The sequence below is a fragment of the Fimicolochytrium jonesii genome (genome assembly GCF_025526975.1).
Source record: "Fimicolochytrium jonesii strain JEL569 chromosome Unknown EV422scaffold_2, whole genome shotgun sequence".
Taxonomy (NCBI): Eukaryota; Fungi; Chytridiomycota; class Chytridiomycetes; order Spizellomycetales; family Powellomycetaceae; genus Fimicolochytrium; species Fimicolochytrium jonesii.
This window is the reverse complement of record NW_026515669.1, coordinates 272517-288511: the sequence shown is the minus strand read 5'-3', so window position 1 is coordinate 288511 and position 15995 is coordinate 272517. Positions and strand designations below refer to the sequence as shown.

General features: G+C 52.7%; 8 protein-coding genes across 8 annotated transcripts; 2 read left to right on the top strand and 6 right to left on the bottom strand.

Annotated features, from left to right (window-relative positions):
• Nucleotides 1-36: 36 nt before the first annotated feature.
• On the bottom strand, nt 37-997 carry EV422DRAFT_491709 (peptidyl-prolyl cis-trans isomerase-like 1; the record flags this gene model as incomplete). Its single annotated transcript, XM_053067559.1, has 8 exons — nt 37-138; nt 202-325; nt 392-463; nt 528-570; nt 633-651; nt 720-737; nt 804-833; nt 893-997. The coding sequence occupies 8 exons, from the start codon at nt 995-997 to the stop codon at nt 37-39; spliced, it is 513 nt and encodes a 170-aa protein (XP_052929125.1).
• Nucleotides 998-1609: 612 nt separating this feature from the next.
• EV422DRAFT_491897 (uncharacterized protein) lies at nt 1610-2617 on the top strand (the record flags this gene model as incomplete). Its single annotated transcript, XM_053067568.1, has 1 exon — nt 1610-2617. The coding sequence occupies one exon, from the start codon at nt 1610-1612 to the stop codon at nt 2615-2617; it is 1008 nt and encodes a 335-aa protein (XP_052929124.1).
• Nucleotides 2618-3112: 495 nt separating this feature from the next.
• Nucleotides 3113-4254, bottom strand: EV422DRAFT_135570 (uncharacterized protein). The gene is made up of 4 exons (XM_053064771.1): nt 3898-4254; nt 3551-3802; nt 3344-3479; nt 3113-3266 (listed from the first exon to the last, which is right to left on the bottom strand). Exons 1-4 carry the CDS (start codon nt 4042-4044, stop codon nt 3193-3195), a joined length of 609 nt encoding a protein of 202 aa, XP_052929123.1. The 5' UTR covers nt 4045-4254; the 3' UTR covers nt 3113-3192.
• A 1639-nt stretch (nt 4255-5893) lies between these two features.
• On the bottom strand, nt 5894-8951 carry EV422DRAFT_616729 (uncharacterized protein; the record flags this gene model as incomplete). Its single annotated transcript, XM_053073977.1, has 3 exons — nt 8714-8951; nt 8546-8645; nt 5894-8482 (listed from the first exon to the last, which is right to left on the bottom strand). A coding segment is annotated over exon 3 (2589 nt), but the record flags the coding sequence as incomplete, so codon positions are not given.
• On the top strand, nt 8663-9723 carry EV422DRAFT_135304 (uncharacterized protein). Its single transcript, XM_053064770.1, has 4 exons — nt 8663-8665; nt 8723-9089; nt 9247-9313; nt 9517-9723. Exons 2-4 carry the CDS (start codon nt 8872-8874, stop codon nt 9604-9606), a joined length of 375 nt encoding a protein of 124 aa, XP_052929121.1. The 5' UTR covers nt 8663-8665; nt 8723-8871; the 3' UTR covers nt 9607-9723.
• Nucleotides 9677-11382, bottom strand: EV422DRAFT_135244 (uncharacterized protein). The gene is made up of 5 exons (XM_053064769.1): nt 11054-11382; nt 10822-10989; nt 10594-10739; nt 10382-10525; nt 9677-10308 (listed from the first exon to the last, which is right to left on the bottom strand). Exons 1-5 carry the CDS (start codon nt 11268-11270, stop codon nt 9841-9843), a joined length of 1143 nt encoding a protein of 380 aa, XP_052929120.1. The 5' UTR covers nt 11271-11382; the 3' UTR covers nt 9677-9840.
• A 1-nt stretch (nt 11383) lies between these two features.
• On the bottom strand, nt 11384-12975 carry EV422DRAFT_135221 (uncharacterized protein). Its single transcript, XM_053064768.1, has 5 exons — nt 12654-12975; nt 12075-12593; nt 11855-12005; nt 11705-11781; nt 11384-11635 (listed from the first exon to the last, which is right to left on the bottom strand). Exons 1-5 carry the CDS (start codon nt 12764-12766, stop codon nt 11602-11604), a joined length of 894 nt encoding a protein of 297 aa, XP_052929119.1. The 5' UTR covers nt 12767-12975; the 3' UTR covers nt 11384-11601.
• Nucleotides 12976-13055: 80 nt separating this feature from the next.
• On the bottom strand, nt 13056-15028 carry EV422DRAFT_135073 (uncharacterized protein). Its single transcript, XM_053064767.1, has 6 exons — nt 14832-15028; nt 14524-14754; nt 14162-14459; nt 13744-14085; nt 13576-13662; nt 13056-13496 (listed from the first exon to the last, which is right to left on the bottom strand). Exons 1-6 carry the CDS (start codon nt 14922-14924, stop codon nt 13402-13404), a joined length of 1146 nt encoding a protein of 381 aa, XP_052929118.1. The 5' UTR covers nt 14925-15028; the 3' UTR covers nt 13056-13401.
• Between the last annotated feature and the right edge of the window lie 967 nt (nt 15029-15995).

Below are 15995 nucleotides of genomic sequence, written 5' to 3'. Positions count from 1 at the left end.
GTACATCGTCCGGCCTGGCTCTACAGCCCTCGTTTGCTATGGGGCGGAATCGGTCTCGGTCCCATCACAGGATGCCCTAGTTTGAGTCCGCAAAATCACGATGTCATCTTTCGGGCGATCAGCGGCGTCCGTTGGGACCTGAGAGAAGAGCCCTGTGAGTATCAACTGCAACAGTCGTGTCGCCAGACCCCATTTGCATACCAGTCCTATCCTTTTGATGACCGTCATTCCTTCACTGATTCTCCCAAAAATCGTATGTTTGTTATCAAGCCACGGCGTTGGCGCCAGCGTAATGAAGAACTGTGATCCATTCGTGTTTGGTCCGCTGTTTGAAATCCAATTTGCTTAAGTCGACGACAACTCGAGACCACGTCGCCAGAAGTACTCGAACCTGTTGGCCATCGACAGAATGCCTGCTCCAGTGTGCTTCAGTTGCGGATGTATCTCGTCTGGGAATTTGTCCCTGTTGATGCTGTTACTCTGATGTTTCCGAATATGATGCCGAACGGAAAGTGTCGGAAGCATACCCATATATGCTCGTCCCTCCTCGCCCAGTTCCAGTTGGATCGCCTGCAAGAGGATGCATCTCAATACATTTCAAAAGCGAAATGCACTCCTTTTCCATGCCCCACCTCCTTGTATCATGAAGTCCTGTAACATCACAGCAGTCAGTTAACGACTCAACGAAGATGCGCTCGAGCGGCCAGACTTCCACTTACCGGTATGATTCTATGAAACTTTATGAAAGAGACCGATCGTTAGCGCACATGGACAGCGCTCCACGACTCCCATTTATAACATACCTTGACATTGTTGTAATATCCCCGTTTTGCCTGGAAATCTGGGGATTAGCCTTTAGACTTCCCAGTATATAAAAGCTGTCGCAACTCACCAATTGGTAAAAGTTCTCACAAGTCCGTGGAGCGTGGTTCCAGTATAGCTCGACGGTGAAGGTCCCTGCCGAGGTTTCCAGCACCACGTTTCGCTGGTTGGACATGGTATAACGGTTAGCAGAGGAAAAAGTGGGTGGTATGCTCTCGGGAAACGAAGGATTCGTCAAAATGTCCACAACGCGAGCGATAAGAACCTCCTCAGACTTCCTCAGAACCTCCTTCGCCAACCATTCGGGAACCGCCATAACCATTACAGTTGAGCTACCGTCAACGAGGAGGATTACAACATAGACAGCTTGAGACGCATATATATAGCACCGCAAACGTCTTGACCTCGCTGGGCACCTCATACTTGTGTCTGCGCTGTGAAGCTTCCCAGGCTGCAGTATAAGTGAGAACTCGCAAAACTCTCTCCGACACGGACCACCTTCTCGCCGATGACCATACCGCCGACTGCCGCCTTCGCGGATGTCCAAGGAGCTGGCTCTGCTGTCTCTTCACCCTCCGCTTCAGCGCGGGGCTCGTCGGTCGCACGGCTTGCCCAAGCTCAGCAAGCGCCTCCCACGCCTAACTCTCGGGATCGGAACACCTCGCTGAAAGCAACGGCTAGCTACAACTCCTCACAGAACACGGGGCAAGCAGCTCAGGAGCATATCCAAGGCCAGAGCGGCCAACAGGCACAGAAGAAAGAGGCAGTGTCGGAACCTGCCGCGGCTATGCACTGGGCCGAAATCCGCCCAAAAGGAAGTGGGAAACCTCCACCTCTTCGAGCGCACACCACGACTGTCGTAGGCTCCAAGCTGTACGTGTTTGGAGGGTGCGATGCGGATACTTGCTATGCAGATCTCCACATTTTGGACACGGAAACTCTTTGGTGGACGAAGATGAGGACTCAGGGCAGCATACCCGCGCCATGCAGAGCACATTCTGCCTCATTAGTTCAAAATCGGTTCTTGGTCGTTTTCGCGGGCGGAGACGGTCCGAACTATTTCAATACCCTGCACTATCTCGATACCGTCACTCTGGTGTGGTATGCCCCTCAGACCACCGGACCTGTCCCTTCTCCGCGCCGTGCACATTCAGCGTTTGTGTACGGTTCAGACGTGTACATCTACGCCGGCGGAGACGGCATCCGAGCCTTGGCCGATCTGTACAAGCTGAACACGTCGATATTGACTGTCGGCCCGGCTCCCGTACTGACATGGACCCAGCTGACAACATCAGGCACACAACCGGAAAGTCGCGGATACCATACCACGAACCTTATTCGAAATACCCCGCATCTCGTCCTGTACGGCGGTTCAGACGGGCATGAATGCTTCTCCTCCATCCACATGCTCAACTTGCAGACCCTCACGTGGTCAACGCCGACCTTGGCAGCATCTCCACCACGACTATCGCATACTGCGACCCAGATCGGATCTTACTTGTTCGTGCTCGGCGGCCACGATGGATCGCATTACAACAACACCATCCTCCTACTCAACCTGGTGACCATGAGCTGGGAAACGCGTTCTGTCTGCGGGAAGGACAGACCAGCAGGGAGAGGCTACCACACCGCCGTCCTCTGTGACTCTCGATTGTGGGTGATTGGCGGATATGACGGCGGCAATGTGTTTGGGGACTGCTGGGTGCTGGAGTTGGGTGCAAGCGCGTACCTTCCGCAGATCACAACGTTCCAAGTAGCGGGCGATGCTGCACCTGCAACAAACGCCGACGGCTGAACCTTAACACTCCGGACAACGAAGACGGAGTAATCGCACCTCGTAGCCCAAGTCCGCGCGATTGACTAGACATATAGAGGGGTATACCGTAGAAGGTCGTTGGAACAGCTCCGACATGTATTTGTGGACGGGATCAGTCCATCCTGTACATGCCGACGCAACGCCAACCGCCGTGATGGATACTAAGTTTCCTGTAAATACAACTGAAATCTTATACATTGGAGAAACGAAAAACACGAAAACCATATCATGTCAATTTCCGCCTTCTGGCCCCTGGGTCAGTGGAGAGAGACCTCTGCTTTGAACATATGTTAGAGACCGCTCGTAATATAGTTAGGCTTCGTAACAAGTTCAGATTGGCCAGGTAGGACTCGGGAGCCTTCCGAACTGAACTCGTCGAGCCATAGACCTCCATGTTGCGCGATCACAGGTACAAACGATAATACATTCAATTCCGATACTTCACGAGTCCATTCTTCATACAATTGTAACAGTCCGACGGATATACTATGAGGACATCTTTTCAAATGACCATGGCTATGCAAACAACTTAAAGTGCGGGCAGATGAAAAGCTCTACCATTTGGTGCGAGCTCCGAGCACCTGCCCTTGGTTGGTGCCGTAGCTGCAGAGGTCGCACCAGGTTTGGCCTACGATGCGGCAAGAAAACGAACAGTCAATACAAAGCAGACTCAGTAAAACAGGCAATTCGCGAGCAATGACTTACCGGCGTGGCCCGCCACGGTGATGGCAAAGTCGCAGCCCTCAATCCCATAGTTGTTCTTGCAGATTTCGCTGCAAGCGGTGAATGTGTTGCTCCAGTCTCCAGGCACACGGAACTTGGGCTTACAGACCTTGGCGAGCTGATGGGTGTACCAATGTGTGAGTTTACGCGATATGTCCGTAGGTCACGCCGACGTGGTGATTAGCATACCTGAGCATCGGTGCCCAGAAGACCTCGTTGAGCTGGGATAGAGTTAGCGCTGGTCTGCCAGCCGAGGCTGAGGATCTGTTCATTTTCTTGGTCGAAAGGAGTCATCCCCTTGGGGAAGCACTCCTTGGTGGAGGTGTTCCAGACAAAGAAGGCGGCCTCGGGCGATGTAACTGCGTTCACTGCGTTGCCACATTCGCAGGCGCTGTTGAACTTCTTCTTATAAGCGGGGTGGGACTTGAGGTCTCCGAGGTCCTGTAGGGTTCCAAATGGCAGGGAAGGTCAGTATTCGAACAGGAAGATTTGAAGGATGCACGACAGGCTGGGTGGCAAGAAACTCAAAATCACACCTTCAGGTCCTTGTTCTGGTAAATAGTCCAGTCGGCTACGCAGCTAGGCGTGGCAGGGGCAGAGGCAGCAGCAGTAGCCGGAGCAGCTGGCGCGGCAGCGACGAGAGTGGCCAAGAGAGGGGCCAGGAGGGCGAGGGAGGCGTACATCTTCAGAGAACGAGGGTACTGTGATGTGCGGAGTACGAAAGAGAATGCGATTGCTGCGAAATAAGACTGTTGCTGATGTGATGGTGAGAACCTGGGAGTCCCGGAGAAGGGCCTCCCTTTTATATTCGCCGGTCGAACCCTATCCTTCTATCCTGGTAGCGCGTCCATCGGAAATCCCATGCTGTTGCCGCTGCTGGTACCGCTCTATGCCTCTACTGGCTGGCTGCTAGCAAAACCGCGAAGAAAAATGGACCGGGCCAGATTCTGTGCTGTACGCAGCATCCGTCGTCCAAAAGGAACCAACGTTCAGCGAAGCGCATGTTTGCTGTCCATGCAGTAAAGGTCACGAGACGGTCAACAACTTGTGATTGAGTCGGCCGCACTTGGGCTGTGCAAACGGCCGCCCACTCCTACGTAAAAGATGTCGCCGGCCGGGTACCCTAGCGTCTCAAAAAGCTCAAAGCGCTCGAAAGAGGCGCGAATTGGACAAAAGAATGGCCCGAAAGCGGTCTCTGCCATGGCGCAAATCGGCCAGAAAGTCCGCTGGACGCGCACGCGTGAAGCGTTCTATGTAGTACAGTACTGTACGGTTTCACAGGTACTTCGCGCCAGTGGAACTTCGAAACCGGTCAAGTTGTAGGCTGTACGGTAGTCGCTACGCACTGTCGCCCCAAGGGACGCCACAAGCGCCACCAACACCATAGGAAATTTCTGCTTGAAAGGTTCAGGGTCACTGGCGAGTCACAGCCGCCGTCCGCAAACGGCTGTGTTTGACTTAAGATTATCTGCGTTCCGCGGTGTGCCTATGCAAATGGGTGTCATCGCTCTATGACATGGAAACATGGGAGAGCTCGGGCACAATCCCCGCCGCTGGAAAGAACGCAGTATGGGTGTCCAATATCGATCATCAATTTGCGAACCCCAAAGTGACAACGTGCTCCTTGCCTCAAATCTTTTCATGCGTGTGCTCGTTGAGGGTATGAATAATGAGGCAGTGTCTTTGTGTATGGCGGCGCGTCCTATGTGTGAAGCGAACCATCCAGCCAGCGGGTTTGGCCCGGAAGGGTGCATCAGTGCATCCTGTCCCTGGGCCTTTCAACCTTTCGTTCCGCAGTGGGTTCCTCTCATTGATTGGCTGGTACTGAATTGCGTCTTGTGTCCCCAGACTTCCGGGCAGTTGAAGAGATGAATGGCGGCAGATGGTCCAAGGGAACGGCTGCTTCTCTGCTTCTTCCAGAGAGGTCGCGGCCGTTGATCGAGGCAAAACGTCGCTCTCACTACAACACGGGTGTTGGCCACATCTGGACATTCCGATGTTTGAGCATTGAAGATCTTGCCGAATCAATGCCGATGCTCTCAGCGCTCACATACGTCTTCGGCAAGCGTGTCGTTCGGTCTTCCGCGCAGAATAAACAGACATCTCTTGTCGCAACCCCACGGCCTCTGCACACACGCAACGGCCACCCCAAGTATTGTAGTAGGATATGTGCGCCAGAGGCCGCTCTTCAAAACTGTTCCATTACATTTTTTATATTTTCTCTTAAAAACAGATAAATGCCTACTTTAACTTGCTTCATCAACGTCAAAGACAGAGGGCTCCTCATCGCTTTCCTCTCCCGCAACGCCAGCCTGACTCCACTCTTGCACCTTGCTGTTACGATATGCGACAACGGCCTGCATGATTTCCTTCGTGATAGCAAAAGCAGTTTGGGCACTTGCTCTGCTTGAACATCGCTCGAACACTGCTGCGGTGACAGCAACAACCGCAGGAAAGGGGCTGGCAGGGGGTGTTATGACCAGCGTTGTCGCATGGGAATGCATATCGAGTAATGTCAACATGCTTTCCAACCTTGACTACGGTGTGGCCTTGTGCATTTGGGCGTCGCTGGGTGAGTGGGATGACTGCCTCACCTAGCAGCAGGCCGTCAGGCTCTGTGGTGAAACGATACAACCGCGTGGTCACCGGATTCTTGCCAGCTGTCCTTGATTCCCTCTCATAGGCTGGGCCGCCATGGTCTCTGTTGTAGACGATTATCTGGTCAAGAATGCTGAGAAGCTTATCCGCCGCAGCCTGGAGGTTGCACTCCTGGTCTTTGCGGAATTGGAACAACAACGTCCCAGCGTTTGCTCCCTGTAGCTTGCCTTGGCGAAGATTCAGTACTGCCGCTTCCTGAGCATCGGCTTCTTGGAGGGCAGCTTTGAACATGACTCGCTGCTCGGCTTGATTCTGCTGCATCGTCGGATGAATAAGGGGACGGATGACTGAATGCCAGAGTTCGATGGCCTCCTCGCTGAGATACCGGAAGTTGTTTTGGATCCATTTGTAAAGCGGGATGTTGTGCGCACGGTAGAAGCCCATGCGCCCAAGAATGCAAAGGATGATTGTCACGTAGTTCTGCTTCCCCATTTGTATGAAGAACAGGAGGCGGCAAACAAGGAATTCCTCAAAGTGATCGTAGTTGAGGGATGTGATAATCACTGGTGCGTCGAGCATGAGCGGTAGATGCTCCTTGAAGAAGGTACGGATAACATTCCCGCCCCAACTGTAGTCATGCGCCATCGGGGCTGTCGACGTCGGCGTGTGAGCAAGCTGCCATGCCTGAAGTGCGAGAGACAGCAGGAGAACACGTTGAATGGGACGCAGATTGACCTGTGGACAAACGAGACCCGGAAATGCCGCTTTGTAAAGGATCTTAAGAAGGGGGAACCAGTGCTTGTATGCTGCTTCCTGCATGTTCAAGGCAATGTGAAACGATCCAGGCCAATCCAAGAATTTTCCGGAGTGTTGCTGCCCCTCCGCAGAGCCCGTGAGGAACTTATGGGTTCCCATCCAGACGTAGAAGTCTCCGGATACAACGATTGGCGATTCATCGATATATGGCCGAAGTTTCAGGATGATTGTCTCCTGATAAAGCTTCACCATATCCTCATCAGACTTTATCGGGTTGTCTTCGCTTGCCAACGCCACAAAGTTTTTGATGGAGCACACCCGATCCAAGCGCCGGGTGTCATACATCTGGCGTATTTCCCCTCCGTTCCCACGTTTGACAATGTAGGATGTCAGTGTCCGATCCAACAGCTGACAATACTGCAAAGGAACATGTTGATCCTCTGCAAACCCGATTGTGTGAAAATTGGGGCGCAACGGCCCCAGCCCAGAGGGTAGGCGAGGCATCTCCGAGACATCCCAAGTACGCACTCCAACATTTGCTGTTGTCCGGGTGATTGATCGCTTTCCCCGCTCATTTGGCGTGCCTCTCCCCTGATGCCAATTGAAATCATCAACAAGAACCACAGCGGATGTGTTGGGAAGCGCAAGTCGCGCGGACACATCCCCTTCGTGAGCGGCAATGGCAGCCTGCGCTCGGACAGTGTTGTGTTGCGGGACAAGGGAGAGGCCAACCCTGGCGATCTTTGTCTGCTGATCGGTGCTGACGTTGGAAAGCTGGAGCTGGGTGGACATCCAGCACTGAAGGTAGTTTGCACGAAGGTGTCGTGTGCTGAGATCGAGCAGGATCGCGATGAACACTCTGCGGCGGATCCTATCATGGTGTTTCTCACTCCACTTTGAGCTGCGCTTCAGAGGCACGTCCCCAACGACCATGGTCATCTTCATGTCAAACAGCCCAACGCATGTGGTATTCATATGATCAATAAACCGTTCCATGTTTCCAATAGGGAAAAGAAGCTGCCCATGCTTGTGCACAAGTGGGTTCTCCATGAGCATCTGCAGCTTTGCTGCGTAGGTCCTCCCCTCAGGCCCCGGCGTTGTTGGTTCGTCAATCCTGTCATCCCCCTCATCTTCATCTTCAACCTCATCCGTGAGTCTGAGGAAAAACAACATCTCCAGTTTGTCCCACGGCTTTGCTGATGAACCCTCGAGGACACCAGATGTTGTGCGGGACCGGCTGCGGCGAGCTTCGGCATCAGGAGGGGCAACACCTTGAAACTTCGACTGAAGCGGGCGCATGAGTCGCTTTGGGAGGCGAATATCAACGTGAGACTGAGTGCGCACAGTGGGCAGGGGCAGGTTGGCAGCGTCGCTGCTGGGGGGCGGAGTGCTGTCGCCGCTGGGGGGAAGAGTGCCGTCCTCATTGTCACTGGCAGAAGGCCTGGCACTGGCTACCCTGTGCTGTCTCTCTGCTCTCACTGCCTTCATGCATGTTTTGCATCCATACAGCTTGACGGTATTGGGAAGGTCACCCGTGGGAGCCTGCAAACAGAAACTACCGTTGGAACTTCCAAGCCAGGAGCGCATATCCGTGCTCAACAGCGTGAATTGGCGGTGAATGCCCTTTGCTTCAACACGACGGCGTTGCACTCGAGCTTTGGAGCAGGGCTTATCTGCTGCTGTATTCCAGATATCACAGTACACATAGTCTTTCCGGTCATCCTCAGCCTTACACAGCAACTCGGCAGTTTGCGTCCTGGTCTGCATCTGCAATCCTCAAGTCACTTTGTGTGACCTCATTCTGAGATTAGAAGGCCAGCTTTTCCATACCTTTGTGCATTGAGAATGGGAAGAGCCGTTACGTAGAATCCAGAGGTCCAAAGGTTTTCCTAGTAGCACGTTGTTTGAGGGTTGGCATGGTTGAGGAGTTCTGCTTGGTAAAAGTTCGCGGTAAGTAATTACTTTCTCCAACAGACCAGCTGGAGTTGCTCCTCATACCTGTTTTAGTTATCCCACAAAGTCTCAGGTCAGTTGGGTGTGTGTGGTTTTGCCATTGGCAAAAGCAATGTTGAAAAAAGGAGCTGTGGAAAAAGCGTCGGCGGAGTTGTCGAGGTTGTCGCGGCGCAACTGCGCGGACGTATGTGAGCGCTGAGCCGATGCTTGATATGCGCGTAATTCCAATGCAATGCACGTGTTTATCATTTAAATGTCAGCGCATGAACGAACAACACAACCCAAGCATCCGCACCCGAGCATTCCCGGCATTACAAAATCTGTCAGTTCGCTGCAAGAAACACACAAAATGTTGGCTCAACAGTGGATTACCGTCGCTCCATGGCTCCGCAAAGCCAGGCCCTTTGTGCAATTCAAGAAGGTTGTCCACTAGTAAGTACAGTTTTTAACGCTCTTGGGGCTCTGTCAATACCGAAACGGCCTTGGGTGGAATCTAGGCGGCATATAGTCCTGGCCGCTGGATGGGAACTACAAAGCAATAACTAACCATACCCCACATGGTGTCCTTCACTTCGTAGCACACCTACTCTTGCTGCTTGGGGAGCGTTCGGTGGAATTGCGGCTCTTTACTTCCTTGAACCTACGGTATGTCGGAAAATATTCACAATTCCCGGACAATTACGGAGGGCTCTAAGGGGAGCCGGTTGGAAGGAATGGCAGCCGCGGCCGTCGGGGCCATGATTCGGAGGGACGTGGGGACTTTTGAGCAAACCCATCTGCTCAGCTACCGAATGTGCAACCGAATGTGCAACTCACTTACCACCCATCCGTTGATTCTAACTTAACAGCCACTCGCAAGGACCGACATTTTCCAAAATATCCCCGTCGTTGGTGAATACTGGAAGGAAAAGCTCGAGGCCGCCCAAAAGAAGGATTAGACATCTTGTCGATTGCTGAGGAAATAGAATAAAATACCACCATCCCTTATTGAGATTACTGCAGGGCCATGTCTTCTGGAGCCTGTCTGCCGGTGGGGAATTTGATTGATTGCAAGTGTCTCTTGGACACGAAAACGCCTAGGGTGCTCGAAAATGAGTCGCAATGTGGAGGGGGAATCGCTGCACGTTCTACGGAATGCTTGCCCTACCCCGATTCTAGTCTAGCTCTACGTCCTATGATCGTTGCTTATACTTCGCCTTCAAGATCTTCTTGTAAGGCGATGTCTTCGGTACCACCGCGAATGTGCACACGCCGTCTACCACTCGGAACTCTGGATGCGTCAGCACATCACCCAACGTCATCCGCTTTCCAACCCGCAACAACTTTGCCGGTCCATTGTTTGGGAATCCCTCAAAGTAGATTTCGAGATCGTCCGGCTTATATGTCTTCCCCGTATCCCACGATGGACTTTCGTCGCCAAACATCATCTCCAGATGGGCTTGGAACAGGTCGTCCTCGTTGAACGCAGCGATGAGATCTGATTGCGAGTGTTCCGGGTAGAGGAACACGACGGGGAAGGTGAGGATGTTGGTTTGGGCATCGTATTTGATCTTGTGGTCGGAGTGTAGGGAGTTGACAATCGCGGGCTGCTCCGTGTCCTTGCTGGGCTTGTTGCTTCTTATCGGCTTAATACCTTTGGACTGTTGTATGGCGTAAGTTGCATTGTCAATGACCGGCATGCATAAATACAAAAGCACTGGGGGTGTAACGTACCAGAATAGCTTGCTGGACTTCCCCTTCCTCTCGTTTGATTCTCTCCTCTCGCTCCTTCCTCTTCCTATCAGTCTCTTCCTGCAGCATCTTCCTATCTACGGCCTTCTTCCTCTCTACACTCAACGCCGCATTATTGGGATCTATCTATAGGAGTGAGGGCCCACGGTGAGCCACGACATAGGAGTATCCGACTGACCAGCTAATCGACTAACCTTCAAACCGATGTCACAACAATCTATCGCCTCGGCAAGCTTGTCGAGCGCAATGAGAGCCTTTGCCGACCGATAATATGCCTTGATAGTTTCCGGACGCAATGTTATCGCTTCCGCACAGTCGTTCAGGACCTTTCGATAATTGCCTACCCAAAAGAAATCACTGGAGAGTCAGCAGGTTGCTCCACAACCCCTGAAGCTTTCTCGACAATTCCCTAATGCACATACCCAGCTCCAAATTCACAGCCGCACGATTAGAGTAAAGCGTCGCATTCAGTTCCGCATTGTCGGCCTTCTGCTCCAGTCCCTTTGTGTAGTAATTGATAGCATGTTTGTACTCCCGCTTGCCCGCCTTGAAACTCTCGTTTCCTTGGTTCTTGAAATTCATTGCAATTTCTATACCCGAAAACACTTATGTGAGCTCAACCCAATACCAAAAGCCCACTCAGGCAAAACGAACCTTCAGGCGTCCCGTCGTAAATAAGCGAGTGTATAGCTGCCAACGTCTCGTTCTCCTCCAGGTCCTTTTCGGTCGGCATGGTCTTCATGAACAAGGGTGTCTTCATGAGGTCGTCGATAAACTTGTCAGCATCCTGGTGCTTGGCCTGGGGCCCTGCGGCCTGGTGTTGCGCATATTGATGCTCAATGTTGTCTGAGAGTTCTTCTATCGTTGGCATTGTGGCGGTGTCTTGGGGTTTGCGGAAACTGGAAAAAGTAGGAAAGGCTCGCGCACCTGCTTCCGTGTGCACTTATCACTTCGAACGTCCAAAAATAAGGAAGGCAGTCACACGGTCAACCAGAGGAAAATGTGATATGATGTTTGCGGTAGAATTCATTATGTACAGTACAAGGGGATACACAACATCTCTTTCCCAGCCAGAAGTTCTGCTGCTACGAGGTGGGTACGAGAGAGTTCGCGAATGGGAGAGGACTAGCAATCCTGAGGTAATGAGGGAGGTGCCAGAAATAATGTGCATTTGATGCACGACACCATTAGAGCTGATGGTCTCAGAAGAACTTCGGGAAGAACTGGGGCGTTTCTCTAAAAATATAGCGATGAGGAAATTGAATCCACGCACTACTGCTCATAACGAGGGGGATAGATCCATACCGTTTGTACTTCTGATACTCAGGGTTCTTTCCGTGCTTTTTGTCGTGGTGCTTCTCAATGGGCGGGATCCCAGACGCCTATCAAAGGGTCCCGACGTGAGAAGTTGTACATCTTCGCGACATTTGGGTGGAGAAGGATCAGGAACCATACCTTGGTGAGAAGGAGGTACTCAAAGATAGGTCCGGAGGCAGCGGCCAAAGCGATCCAGGGAGGGTAAACGTGCGATGGGAGGTTGGCCGAGGTCAAGAGTCCCAGGGACGTTACGTAAAGGCCACTCCAAAGGGTAACCTCCCCAAAATAGCTACCATACAGGATCACGTTGGTAAGTAGAATCACACACATCGCATACTCCACAATCTCGCACACGTACTTCGGGAACCTGGACTTCGCCCACAACCCCGTCCTCAAAAACGGCTCATCCTCCGCCTTCTTCTCCTTCACCCGCTGCGAATGCGCCGTCTTCTGCCGATCCGCAATCACCTCATACGCAAACCCAAACGCCCAGATCCCCAAGCCGAGGAAATCCTTCCATCCCAACGCCGGCTGCAACGCGGCTGGCACGGCGTTGATGGCATACACGGGCAGGGCCGTGAGAGTCACCCATAATGCTTGGCCGAGGAAGGCGAAGGAAAACTTTATGGGATCCTTCTTGATTTGCTCGAAACGCGGGTCGCCGCCGGATTTGAGCGCGCGGATGAATAGGTGTGAACCGAGCCGGCCGGCCCAGATGAACACCAAACCGCTGGCGATTAGTTGGCGGGGATGGAAGTTGAGGGGGCTGGGGAATGTAGAGAGTAGTTTGGGGTTTTCGAGCAGGCGTTTGAGACCGAATGCCCTTACGTTTGGGTAGTAGAGTGACACCAGTGTACATATGCCGAACGTGATGGCCCTGAAAATCGCAGTGTGAGCATGCATGACAAACCGCATCGCGAACTGACTGATAACGTACCCTGAGAGGTCATATACTATGTCCGATTTGAGTGCAACGGAAGGAATTCCGACCGCGGTTTGGAGCCCAAGGGCAGCTACGGCCGTCGCCAACAGCGTAGAGACGACGGGCATTTTGGCACACTTCAGACGATGGGATTGACTTTGGAGATATCGGCACTCAGGGGGCGGGCTTGTCACTCAGAGTTTGCCGCCTGCGCTGGTTTGCGATTAGCGACCGGCGGAAAATCCACCCTGAGGTGCCTCAAAGAGTTGAACGCAACGTTGAACGCTTTTCCCGATCGAGCCTGATCGAGAAACGTCATTTCGGACTTCGGACGCGGAGCCCATAACTCACGCGTCCATCCGTCTTGTCCTTCTGGCCCGATGAGGCTCATGCCGCATTTGCAAAACCCAGAATCCAAACCCTGCCTCAGTCAATGGCCGGTACAATAGGCCGGGAACACGTGCTACGCCGCTATACAAAACACAGAGAAAGTCTGCGAAACAAAAAGGAGCGGGAAGGATAATCCACCAGGGATAGACTGAAAATACAGATTGTTCTATGTGTAAATGTGGGATTAGAGGCGGGTGTGTGATGACGGCCGTAGGGAAGTCCGTGTTCCAATCGCGAGTGTCAGCTGTGCTTGATGTAGACATTTCGGGAGTAGGTGGGTCCCGAGGGCGATCCGGCCCTTTTCTCACAAAAGCGTCTCGGGTCGGGTTGATATGGGAGACAACAAAGTTTGGCAGTGTGCCAAACACAGAGCTTACTCGAGGGTGTATCGAGGCGTATCCTTCTGCCGTCCTTGCCGTCCTCGTTGCATGTTGTCCATCTCCAAGTCCCCTCGTCTCGACTTGCTCACTACAACATTGTTGCCATGTGAGTATCCCGTTCAACATGAAACCTTTCCCGCGTTCGCCCTCCACAGACGACTACTTACACTGCTCTTTCAAACCCTTCCCAAAGTTCCGGAAGGTAAGCAGCGCGAATATGAACGTTGCCACGCACATGCCAAGCGTTATCGCCTCTGTATGAGCATGAGTCGCGTGAGTTCAAACCTCACGCCAGCGGGGTAAGGAAGCCGGCATCCTGTACACGCTGTACATACCGAAGAATGTCAAAGAATTCTTGCTTCCTGAATACTTTGGTTGATCGCCTTTTCTCAGCACGTCCACCAATTTCGATATAAGGTATCCAATCCCTCCCGACAGTCCCAACAGCGTCGCTGTCATCAGGATCTTGCTCTCCCGACGCACTGCCATGTACGCAATCACTAGCAGAACAAGTGTGAACGGTATGGCGCCAAAGCCATGTATCCACTTCTCGTTGGGGGATCCGCCGCTATTGCCACTCAGGATAACCAGAATGAGGTACTGCACGTCGAATCCAATGAAAAAGAAGACATCCAGCTTCAACAGCATCAGGTAGATGTGATACAGCTTGAGACGGTCTGGATCAGCGACATCGATCAGTATTGGCTTCTTGACAGCACAGCGCTTTCGCAGTAAATGCACGCATCCACTCACTTCGCACGGAGATGTCCGCTCCCAGCTCCTTGAAGATGCTCCAGCCGAAGACTCTGTACAGGCGTTGCGAGAGAACGATCCATCCCACGACAAAAAAGCCCATGGCACACACGATGATAATCTCCATAGTCGAGGCGGGATGGGCATTCAGAAGTCCCGTGGTGGCCTCAAAGTTCGGTGAGCGTGATATACCGTCGGCAATATCCTTAGCCTGCTTATACTGCATCCCAGCGTACGCAAACAGGGCGCAATTGAACAGAGTTGTCGACACCATTTCGATCATCGAATATGTATGCACCTGAAACCGTCAACATCAGTTTGTGTCCTCTCGTCGATAAATCTTTCTACATCTGACGGCTTACCGCATCTGCCGCAAGAACCCATTGGAACACTTGCGCCACCATGAAGAGAGCATGGTAGATGGTGAGTGCACTTGCGTTGGCGATAGCGTTTTTGTCTTGCCCCAGCGCAAGCTTCAACTGATCGTTATTGTCCGCGTGCTTCTTCAGCACAATGGCTTCAAGAAGGACGATGATTAACAGCTGCACGGTGGCCCAGATAACCGCGGCTTTTGCCCAGGGGTCCTTCGGTATCTACGAGAGATAAGCGCTTTGAGCCGACTTCGTCGAAACCCCTACCCACCCCTGCTTGTTGGAATCTTCCAACTTACCCATTTCCCCGACCGTTTGTGGGCTGCTGGCCGGGCGTACTCTGCGGACCCTGAGTTCGGGACACGTTCGAGTGACCTCGCGTCGAGGTCCATGACGTGCTCTCCTCCACGTATGTACTAACGGCTTCCTTTCCACTACCTCGAGCGCACAGCGGTCGAAAGAATTGAAGAGCGGGAGGATTGCAGGTCGTTCGAAATGTGACAACTCGATACGGGGCCTCTTCTCTGACACAGAACTGCTTTTCTACCCGAAGTTCCAGACGCTCGCCGTAGAGACTAACTACTACTTCCTCAGTGGGTATCTATCGAATATGAGTATGTCCGTAGCTGTACGCTAAGCCTGTCCTGCCGGCCTTGCCTCTCGGAACCTGCAATACCGCGACGGCCTGCGGGATCATGCAGGCGGCCGCAAATTGGCCGCAAGCGCACCGAAGAGAGGCTTGACCTTTAAGTTTATTCAGAGTCACGTGGCGGTCGAATGAGTTAAAAGAATCCCGCGGTCTATATGATGGCGGTCCTCCTCGTCGAGATGGCCCCCAGGTCGGTTTCACATCGAAGGCCCGCCCCGAACCTCTCCACTGGCCTCTTCTTGCTTCCTGAATAGCGACGAATCCAAGGTTGGCAGCGGTCGGCATCGCCCTTCCATACGCGAGGCTAAAGCACCAGGGAGCTACGGACGCGAAGGCAACCGGTGGTCATGATCAAAGGGCCTTGGCCAAGATGGCGGTCATGTCGTGAGGTTTCTGTAGCCTCACTTTTCCGTTTGATAAAGACAGACGGTATGACGGCGCCGAAGCACGCCACCTTCTTACCAGAAGGGTACGGCTTTGGACGAGATGGTGAATGTCTCAACACCTCGGAACGAGCAGTTGACCTCGTTGATTTGCACACACTACCTGGGATATTATCTTGCTGCCCGATGCAGTAGCGGAGGCCTATGGTGTGTGGATAAGAAGTACGATGGTCTTCTGCCAAGTGGGTAAATGCACTTGGGAGTGGGGGAATCCTTTTTCCCACTATTGTTGAAAGCTACGAATACCAGGGACTGAAACCATGGCGCGGGGCGGTATATACAAGAGTCCCGAGAGACTTCTTAACCCGGCGGAAAACTGCTCAAAGTTGCTTTCTGCAATGCAACCATAAACACGCCATCAACATACAAAC